Source organism: Phaseolus vulgaris, chromosome 6 (genome assembly GCF_051622355.1).
Source record: "Phaseolus vulgaris cultivar YP4 chromosome 6, ASM5162235v1, whole genome shotgun sequence".
In the NCBI taxonomy this organism is placed as follows: domain Eukaryota; kingdom Viridiplantae; phylum Streptophyta; class Magnoliopsida; order Fabales; family Fabaceae; genus Phaseolus; species Phaseolus vulgaris.
In genome coordinates this window covers 25,690,465-25,702,206 of record NC_143503.1, presented here as the reverse complement: position 1 = coordinate 25,702,206, position 11,742 = coordinate 25,690,465, and the positions used below count along the sequence as shown (strand labels likewise).

The 11,742-nt window shown below is 29.2% G+C and overlaps 1 protein-coding gene across 1 annotated transcript; it reads left to right on the top strand.

Moving 5' to 3' along the window:
- The first annotated feature begins 56 nt into the window (after window positions 1-56).
- LOC137831575 (pathogenesis-related genes transcriptional activator PTI6-like) lies at window positions 57-3,292 on the top strand. Its single transcript, XM_090303507.1, has one exon. It carries the CDS (start codon window positions 2,143-2,145, stop codon window positions 2,980-2,982), a length of 840 nt encoding a protein of 279 aa, XP_090159633.1. The 5' UTR covers window positions 57-2,142; the 3' UTR covers window positions 2,983-3,292.
- The last annotated feature ends 8,450 nt before the right edge of the window (window positions 3,293-11,742 follow it).

Below are 11,742 nucleotides of genomic sequence, written 5' to 3'. Positions count from 1 at the left end.
TTTTTTTTCTTTTTTGGGTAGAAACAAAAGAAATTTGGAGTGCAGTTATAGAATCATTAAATCGACATGATAGACTTGTATTGTATTTTGTTATCGCTCAGACCTTGAGCTCATTGTCCAAACAAACCAAGAGAAACATTGTATTTTATATTTTTTTTTTCTCAAGAACAATTCAGATTTTGATAGTACCGACTTATCATCATGAGATTGAACATTATCTGACAAAAGTTAATCATGATTTGTGAGAAAAGAATAGTCCTTCTGCAAACTGGAAAATTAAAGGACTGGGCAAGTAAATTAAAGGATCTCTTCCACCAAGGAAAATACTCCTATTCTTGTTCCAAATTTTTGCAAATGAAATGAAAAGATACTGACACACTGTTGTACGATATTGGGTTTGACCTCTGAATTTAATATGTTTAGTACAAAAACATGCCTACTGGAAACTACTAGACATGCTGCACGATAGAGGTCATCACAAGTAGCTTCAGTTGAAGTCAATGCTAAATAATATAATAATAGCAGTGCTGATAAAAGCAATGAGAGGACTAATCACCATTATATGGCTAATGGCTAATTAGAAGAGTCATCACTTAGTTTACAAGCAACAAGTAAAGAAGGGGTGATTCATCAGTACATGAAATACAACTTGTGATTACCTAGCATGCTTACTTGTCTTTGCTTCCTCTTCAAGTCAAAACCTAACCTAACCTAATTAAACTTTTTCAGCAAATTCCTCCTCCCTACAATACTTGACCCTTCTTATGATGTTAACCTTTTTTTTTATGTTGTTTAATTCATTCTTAGCTATTGTGCCTCTTTCCTCATGTGATGATGATCAGAACTAACAAAAAAAGGTACCCATTTCTCTTTATCTTTTTTGGTAATGTCTCTAGTCAAATTTATAATCTCTTTAATACATCCACCCATATGGAAATTCCCCTTATTAGTTTACAATTTCATATCATTTGGGTGCTAGAAAATATGTTCAAACAAATTTGAATAAAAAGTGTAAGTTGAGGTCACAGGATCAGAGCTGCATGTGTAGCATTACACTTTGTGTCCCTAAATTACGTGACAATATTTTGCCTTGTAGTCACACAAAAGTAACATTACACATCAAAAAATAAAAGAAACCTTGACCTTGATTGATATTTCAACTCAGTGAGGTACTGTTAATTAAGTATCCCGTCCAACAGTATCACACACCGAATAGACAAACTCTGCAAAATATTGTACTGAAAAGATATTACTGCCATCTGCAAGATCATCATGGGTTGGATAACCCCAATGCTCAACGGTATACTATACTTTCTCACTCACCCATTTCTCCCTTTTCTTTTTTATCTTCTTTTATGGATTTTATTTTTCTTTTATTCATTCATGGCTTTAAAAAATAAACTATAAAAAGTCACGTCAATTTCCCAGTTTCGAGGTCATTGCTTCGCCTCCTTCTACCACCCACTCTTTCCTAAAATCATTTTTCAATTCCTCATATAAACCTTCTTCTATTGTAAACATTCAACAAACATCTATACATAATATTAACCACGTTTTCAATAATATTTATCAAAATACCACATAGAAATACAAATTTTGAATATTTGATCAGTAATATCTACCATAATTATATTGTTTTTAATAACTGTGAAACATAAAAAATTGAAAATGGTTTTGATAAAAGAGTGTTTTTAATAACTGTGAAACATAAAAAATTGAAAATGGTTTTGATAAAAGAGTGAGATTAAAGTTTAGTTAAGAGAAATGGAGACATAAAAGAGGAGAAGAGGTGAAAGGATTTTTTGTATTGCCGACAGCGACATGAATGTAGACACAACACACAGAGAGTGATTCATCACACTCACTCACTCACTTCATTTTCCCTCTAATCTTCTCTCTCTTTCACGAGAAAAATATTTGGTTCATCCCCCAATGGGACACACCCCGTGGTGCACCATAAATACCCTTTAATCCTACCCTCTTCTTCTCTTTCCCGCCAACCTCACTCACCAACAACATCTCTCTCTCTCTTCCTTACCCTTTTGAATAACCACCCAAAGCCTCTCTCTTTCCTTTTCCCTCTTCCTTCATGCAATTAAAACCTTCACCTTTTTCCCTTTCTTCATCATTCTCTTTGTTCAGATGACTCACACATACCAACCTTTCATCTCCCTCCAACCAACCATGAACCTCCACCACCCCTTTAACCCACCCACCTCAACCACAAAATTTTACACCCACCCACCTCGCAAAACCCCCCAAAAACCCCAACCACGCCACAACAAGCTCCTCCGGGTCATCCTCACCGACCACGACGCCACCGACTCCGACTCCTCCGGCGACGATGACACTCCAAAAAACCCTTCAAAACACAAAAAAGTCAAAAGAGAAATCACCCACATCACCATAAGCTTTCCCTTTATCCCACAACCCCCAACACCAACCCCAACTGTAACACCTCCTTCTTTTTCCACTAACCCGACCCCTTTAACACAACCCGAGAAACGACCCGCCGCCCCTCGCTGCCGGAACAAGTTTCGAGGTGTCCGCCAGAGACCGTGGGGACGGTGGACCGCCGAGATCCGTGACCCGATCCAAAGAAAACGGGTCTGGCTCGGCACCTTCTACACGGCGGAGGAAGCCGCCGCCGTGTACGACGAGGCCGCAGTGAAGCTCAAGGGCCCTGACGCCGTCACCAACTTCCCCCAAGTCGCCACCGTTAAAAGAGAACTCAAAGTTTCGCCGCCGGAGGCCACCTGCTCCGGCGAGGGTTTCTCGTCGCCGACGTCCGTCCTTGCCTTCTGCGACGGTGACTCCACGCCGTTCGACGGTTTCCGTTACGGTGAGGTCGATGCGTTCGGGTTTGACATCGAAGCGCCGTTTAGTATGACAGACGTTAACTTGGGCGTGGTGAGTCAGCGCTTCGCGAAGGAAGAGTTCGGCGAGTTTGACCCGGACGAGTTCCTGACGTGGCCAAGTTAAGGACTATTAAGTCTTTTTCGCGAAAAACTCAAGGACTGTTTAGTAATTCTACTAAGTTTTTGTCGTATTCGGTGTTTAGTGGAATTCCGAAACTACCCTCGTAACTAAGTTTTTGTGCAGCTTAGAAGAGTGTAGAATGCTAGAACAATAGTAGTGAGCATTTTGGTAATCTAGTTAGATAATTTTGTCCTGTGCTAGCTAATTTGTGTAACTAATTTCAATCTTATGAAGAAAAAGAAAAAAGAGAGTGAAGAGTGAGTGAATATGATGGAAAATATTATATATATTTATAAAGTAAAGTGTTGTCAAACATTATTACATTTTGCTACCATACATGATTAATGTTTTGTTATTCTAATTCTTTGTTTGGTAATGATTGGGTTTTTATTTGGAAGATTTTGGTCCTATGATTGGTCTTTTGGGATTCTTTAGGTGGTTGGAGGGTATCAGAATCATATGCCTAATATTATAATTATTTGGATAAAGAATTTCCAATGTACAATCCTTCAGATATTTTGCCAAAAAAATAGGATGGAGTATAAGTACTACAACTTATAAATTTATAACGGTGTAATTGGTTAAAAATAAAATGAATTTATAGTATATAAGGATATCTAAATCTTATTTTAATCAACCATAACATTAAGTTAAATTTAATTAGTTTAAAAAGTATTAGAAGCATTTATCTTACTTTAACAAAATCTTCCACAGTATGTGGAACAGATATCTCTAGTGAGGGTTTGCTTCCTCAGAGGTGGCCTTTCACTTGTAATTATACTTTATTCTCATTTCCATAAAATCGACACAAATTAAAATTAATGTTTTATTTTTATTTATTTTATTATTATAATTGTCATTTTTTTGGTATATTTTCTCAACTGTTTTTAAGTCATAATTAGATTAATTTAAAGATTTTTTTTTCTTAGTGAATCAAATTATAAATACCTATCATGTACTTTCTTTTCCGTACTCTTAAAAATCTACATAAGATCACGGCTTCAATAATTTAGACATAACATATCTCTTTACGAGATCTGGGCCATTCATTTAAAATGGAAAATTACCATATTATCATATTTTAGAAATAATTGTATTGCGTGTATAAACTGGATATGAATATAAGAGAAATGTTTAAATTAGCAGGATAAGAATATAAGTATACAGTAAAATTTAATTTCTTAATTTGGTATTAAAACGGAAATAAGTATGTATATATTTTCTGAATTTTATTTTTCATTTTAAATTAATAAATTACTATAATTTAGTTTAAAATTTATGTAATTATTTTTTTATTTAACATTGAAACAAATAAAATATTATATTAAGTTTTTGACAATTATAAAAAATTTGTTCAAAAAATACTTGGATGAATACGAACATATATAGGAAATAAAATATGAATATAAATCTTTACTTCACTTCAATACAAATATAATCAAACTTATATAATTGTTATACATACATAAATTATAAAACAAATAGAATCACATTCTCCACTAAAAAAAATCATTAAAAAATAAATAAATTAGTTTAAAAAAATATAATTAATCACTTAAGTAAATTAAATACTAATTTAAAGATTAAAATTTATTTATGTTTAAAGTAGTTTTTATTATTAATAAAAATTTATAAAATGATTTTTAAATTTGTATCTAAATTAACTAGTAAGTTTTAGTTACTAATATTTTAAATTTTTAATTAATCTCTAAAAAACTAATAGAAACTAATTTAAAATATAAAGTAATAATTAGCTAAAACTTAATTAATGACTACATATAATTTAAAAACTATTTTATTTAAAATGAGGAAACTAATTTAATTGTAGTATTTATTCATAAAGTTTATAAAAATAGAAATTATTAGCTAAGATGGTCCTATGCTTGGTCATAAAACACTGTCAAGAGAAAAAAAAAACCCAAATAGACAATTTTTAAAATATTATAAGTAAATGGGGAAGAAAAATAAAAAAATTATGTGATTATCAAAAGAGGGAAATATAAATTATGCAAGGCACTCTGTAAAAATAAATGTATTATACATTTAATTAGTGTCTAATACTATATATATTTATATTTATAGATGATTTAATAATTAACAGATAATCTAATAAATTCTTGTTAAAATAAATTATAAATAATTCTGATATTATATTAAAAAATGAAATTTAAAATAATTTAATTTTATACAACTGAAGTTTATATATATATATATGAAACTAATATATGAAATATTATTCATATTACTGGTTGAGTTGTATCTCCAACTATGTCATTAATTATAATACCGTGATGACAACCCAAATGCAGAAATTTTGCAACAATGCTGAGACATTGTTTAGGTCCATTTCAATATTCATAAGTTCATAGAATTTGTGCAGCTTGCAGTTGAAGATAAGATTAAGAAGAGACACATAAGAAATAGAGAAAGTGGCATTGGCTCATTGGGTGCCTCTGTTTGTCTCCTACTTCACTCATTGGATCCATTCTCCACTACAAGACAAACTCACCAAAAAACCTCATTCATTCTAACCATTTTCAACTTTGCATGCTTCAATCAATAATCCACCAAACCACATCTACTGCTGCACATGTCACATAATTACAATTTCAATTACATGTTTCTATGTTTTCCTATATGTGCTTTCATTGATGGGAGACAAAGCAAAAAAATGGTAATTAAATGTTAATTTACTGGGTTCATAGGCCACCCTAAGATATAGCAATGACAAGTGAGGAACATATTCATGGAGAAACCATCATCTAATTAATACCACAAACCTATTTTTCTTTCACAATTACCATGCAATTTATTTCTTTATTTTTAAATTTCACACTTATTAAAGAAAGACTAAATGATGATTATTAAATTTATGTAGAATCATCATTTCACTTGGAAGAAACCATTACTGTGGTCTCCCTGGTTTGAACTATTGAAGACTCAGGAAGTTATGTCTAACCCAAATTATCATTATTCAATAGTATTAGCTTTTGTCTAAAGTATAATTTGTATCTTATAAACTATAAGTCAAAAGTATAATTTGTATATTATAAACTAAAAAGTCAAAAGTGTATATTATAAACTAAAAATATGATTTAGAGAAGAGATTCTACTTAAAAAATAATGAGTTAATTTTTGAATAAAAAAATATAGAAAAAGATCAATGAATATTCCTAGCTAGTATTATTAAAAAAACTTTAAAAAATCAAATTTTTAGACAAATATGATATGACATTAAGGATATTGATTGAATGATGGAAGAATAGAAAGTAATAAGAAAGCATTTGTGCCTTACTAATGCTATGGAGGAAGCTCAAAAAATGGGACTTACTAATGTCTAGTTTGAATGTGATTCTGCCTTGGTTTGTGCTGCGTTTACTGCTAGGGACTAATGTTCCGTGGATGCTTTAAAATCGATGGAATACTTGTCTTAATTTTTGTGGGACAATCAGGTTTAGGGTACCTCATATTTTTCGTGAAGGGAATGCGTGTGCTGATAAGTTGGCTAATTTATGATTTATTCATAGAGAATCTTTTCATTGGTATAATAGACTCTCAGCTAGTTTGTTCTTAGAATTCTTTATGAATAGGTATAATCTACCTATGTATCGTTTGTGTTAACATATGGGTTTTGGTCTAGTCCCCCCATATTTTTGTATTTTCTTTCTTTTTTCTTTTTTTTTAATAATATTTTTTTTTTCATGTGATGACAGATGATCGTTGTTACTTGAGGTGTCAGCTTAGCTGAGATGTCAAGTTGCATAGTGATGTCTAAAATGAAAACTTTATAAAAGAAAAAAAGAAAAAAAGAAGAAAGCATTTGAGTCCCCGCATAAGCAAAATAATGAAAAAATATATGAAGTCTAATTAACATAGTTAGTCTTTGATGAAATGATGAATAAAATTCAATTTTCTATGAAAAGAGGTGCTTATATTGAATACACACTTTCTTTGGCTTTGAAGGAAATTGCATAAGATACACGTGAAAGAAAGAAAAAAACTAAATGTTGAAAAGTGCAGTATATTTAGTAGGAAATTTCAGGAAAAGTGAATGAGAATAGTGGCAGCACATGGTGAGAGAAAAAATGAAATGGTTGGTAACAAGAACAAGTACATAAAAACAACCAAAATAATGTTAAGGAGACATTTGATAAAAACCAAAAATCCAAAACTCTACCTTCCAAGAAACCTCCCAACACTTTTGTTTCCATTTCTGATTCAGACCCTTCCTTCCAATTTTCAATTCTTTCATTTCAAACGACCTCACTCCTCCCACCATTCAAATTTCAAACAACAACATTTGGAAAGTGTACATAATGAACCGAGACTCTAAAATAAAACGAATATTGAGTTTAACTCAATTTTACAAAATCGACTCATAATAAGGTTTACATTCACTATTCTAACACACTTCCTACTCACACTCTCCAAGTCATACATAAGAGTATATATTGATGTGTGATTTAATAAATCAAACAAACTTTCGCTAAAATAAATTCTAAATGATTTTGATATCATTTTAAAAATTAAATTTTAAATCTAATTAACTTAATTTTACAAAACTAAATCATAAATATATTGTGAAATGTTTTTTTTCAATGTAAAATCTTAAACAATACAAATTATCGTATTTTTTAATATTAAAGTATGATTTTTTTATAGTGATCTTTTACTGTGACATTCTAACTAATAATATGTACTAGATTATATCATACTTAGATTACTAATTCTGTAATAAAATAATTGAAGCACTTAATCAATATCCATTCACAAAATATTTAGAATATATTTTTTTACTCAAGTTAAGATAACCTCCAGTAATAAATAAACAAAACAGTTTTTTTAATATTTTTTTGTTGTTCCTGCGTTTTCTTACATTCCCTCTCTTGTGCCCTCTCAATTAAAAAAATCTAATTGAAACAAAAATTTCTCTGTTCTAAGTTTTTTTTACCCTCGTCTCTCTGTTTTTAACAAAACAAAATTCACATTTTGTGCTTTTCTTATGCGACCTCATCCATAGTTGTTAAATTTCTTATCACGTGATAAAATATATTTTATTCATTAATTACAGTCATTATATACACAGTTCTAACAATTTCAGCATTAGAATGTCTTCATATACATACTCACCTTCCATTCAAGTGAAAAAGGTAAATCTAGAATAAGTTATTTTGTGTTTTAGAAATTATATGAAATAGAATTGAAAATTTGAAAAATGTGAAATACAAATAATATATTCGGGAAAATAAAATTTAGAAACATATTTTACAAAAACTATTTTGCAAAACCTAATTCAGAAAGATATTTCAGAAACTTAAATTTGAAATTGTATTCCAAAATACATTTTCACGACACCATTACTTTTATTTAAAAATTAAAAATATATTTTCATCATTTTAAATTATTGGATCAAAGAAAGCAAAAGGCAATAATAATTGTTTAGCATGTGAGAATGGAAGGGTTCACATTTAATTTGTCTATGGGTTGACAAATGATGGTTTGTGTATGGGCTATGAACACTCAAATGCCAAAGTCTTGTAGTGAAGAAAACATCAACCCACAATGAACAAATTCAAAGTATCTAAATCACATCTTCAAATTAGTCACATCAATTGCTCCCAAAAGTATAATATTAAAGCATTTGGAGTAGAAAAAAAAACTCAGCTGATATTCCTTCGAAAAAATAAATAGAAACTAATTTTAGAGACAAAAAATAATTAGTTACTATAGTAACTAAATTAGATACCATTTTTAGAGACTAAAAAATTTTTTGTTTCTAAATTAGTTTATATTATTGTTTAATTGTTTCTAAATTGGTATCTAATTAAAAACCAAAGTTTTTCTACCAAATTTATAATCTAAATAATTGGTAGTTGAAACATTGGTTTCTTGGAAACATTGGTTTCCAAGAAGATATCAAGTACATCTCATTATTAGAATGTTGAGTAAAGAACAAAATAACAATCAATAGTGCATTTAATGCATCATTCACATTTGTTTAGGTTAAGAGGGATTATAGGGATTTCCTTCTTACCTAGTAAGTTTGTGTGCATATAGATGTTTGTGTGTCCCATCTAGCCTAAAGCCCCTTATATTTATTTTTCAAAAAGGTTTGGAGAGACTCTTAGGTACTAAGAAAACAGCATAGTGCAAATCCGGAAATGAAAGATAAGAGATTGTTTTGTCTTATTTTGATAACAGAATAAAGATCCAAAATTCTCACTAGTCGCCTAGGTTGGCCTTCAAGTGATCGAGGCAGTTTTAGACTAAATTTTATATTATCGACTTATTGTTGATCTTACGGGTACTTTAACCGATCTATGACCACTTCGATTTTTGAGTAGGAACTTTCATGACAGTACAACATTCAAGCTCGTCAAACACAAAAAAGACATTCAAGTAAGTAAAACTACTCAAAGGCCAGAAATGGATTGACAACAAATATTCTTCTTTTTAAAGTCATCCATCGAAAAGAATAGCAAGAGGCCTCGTTGGATACTATTAAAACATTAGAAGTCTCATAGAAGAACATTGTTCATGTTCACTTAAGAAACTAGAAGAGAGAGCATAAACCTTGTTACATAAAAAAATATTATCCATCTCTAGTGAGCAACCCAGTTATTTGTGGATCATTGATTAGATCATTTCTTTGTTGTAATCAGAAATGACTATTTGGCAAAGAATACTCAGTTATTAGTCAAGAGTGGTTGTTGTTAAAAGAATACTCTTAAACGGGTTAGTCACCACTAGTTACATTTTGGAATAATACTTAGTTTTAGTTAAAAGTGATTGTGTATCAAACAATACTCGTTTTAGTTAAGAGTGATTGTATTTCAAACAATACTTGTTTTAACTAGAAGTAGTTGTGTTAAAAAAATACTCAATTTTAGTCCAAAGTACTTGTATTTCAAACAACATATATACCTTATTAAATTAAAAAAAAATACAAATACTTGTCTACATCTTACTGTCATCCTTGTGTATTACTTGTACATACTTCTTAATTAAGCTAAGAATGTTCTTAAGATGATTTTCAATAATGTTAAAACCCAAATTTAATTTTGTAGAACGTTATTCATTTTTATTTTCTCTGTAATGGTTTTTTTTTTATAATTTCAACATTACAATCACTATACTATTAATTATTTTCGTCACAATTTATAAAAATGTCATTGCTAGCTCTATTCATTTAATGATAATGATAGGTGTAACTAAAAAATGTCTCAAATATCTATGATTATTCAAATTCAAGTCAAAGAGTTTAAATGAATAAAACATTGCAAAGAAGAAATATTTATAATTACAAAAAAAGTTTGAATAATTAATTTCCGCACAATCTAAATTAAAAAATACATTAAAAGAAAAAAATATTCTAAATTGTAAAATGGTAAGTTTGAAAGTTCAGTCAATAGAAAATTAACTATACATACGTTAAAGTTGAAATTTTAATTCATGATTAATATTTTTAGATGTATTTATATATAAAAAAGTTAAAGTAACACTCAGAATATTAAATTGTATAAAAAATAAAAATACTTTTCTATTCATTAATGATTTTTCAATATAAGTAAGTTTGACTAAATGGTTAATTTAAAAATATGGCAATTTTAAAAATAATTCTCAAGAATATGTATATTTTTTAAAAATTCGTTTTTTATTAAGTTTTTCACTGATTTTTTTTCCTATGTTAATATTTTAGACATGTGAACATGACATTTCCAAAAGAAAAAACATTATTCTTAGAAATAAAATAAAAATATTTTGTATATCAAACACTCCTTACATTTAAGGATATAAAAAAACAATATCTATGAAGTTTTCCTTTCTTTTATTTAAGTCTCTTAATGTGAAGATGATGTTTTAGTCACTGAACATAAATATGTGTTAATATTATCAATTGTTTGAACTTTTTCTCTTAAGACTATTTTGTGCCCTTTTTTTTATTCTTCTTAGTTTCCATATTTAATTAGAAGCATTACAATAAAGAGGGATAGATGTTGGAGAGAAAGCAAGGTAAATACTACAAACACTAATCCTTTGGATATATCCCTACATATCTTATTCTCCATTTTCATCAAAAGTTTTACACACAACAAAACACAAAGTCTAAAGTTTAGAAACGGGTATTTCTTTCTCATTTTTAAATTTTGATTCTTTTTTCATCATTTTTATTTATTTTCTTCTATTCTTATTTTATTTTCTTTGTATATGATGGATTCTTAGGCTTCACCTCGTGCTATTTTAATTCATTTTGTTTCATTTTCAGTCCATTTAATTTAGAGAAACGTAATCATTCTTACTGTTAAATTCATTTAATGTAGGTGCAATTTGGTTGCTTTCATTTTTATTATAAGTTAACTCGTGTGTGGAACTATACAACAGATAGTCTGATAATAAGTGGTCTCATAAATCCAACAAATTCTTAGTATAATAGACTCTGAATGACTCTTGTATCATATTAAGAAGTTAAGAAGTGAATTTTAAGTCTAACTCAACCTTATAAAACTGACTGAGATTTGCATACACCTATATAATATGAGGTGTTCTTATCAGGTGGGTCTCCAACAATAACTTATATTTTATCAATAATAATGGATTTATCTCTAAATTTTATTGCAAAAAAAAAACATTTTATCATACAAATTTTTAGTGGCTGGTTCTATATTTCAAAAGTAAAAAAGAAAAATATTTTAAAACATTTATTCTATATTATTAATTTGTGTCTGTAAAATGTCAAATATTCTTAAGTCAAATCTTGTATGA

Bases quoted from the DNA above. Each gene is read 5' to 3' on its own strand.
- LOC137831575 (XM_090303507.1), top strand. From the start codon at position 2,143: ATGACTCACACATACCAACCTTTCATCTCCCTCCAACCAACCATGAAC.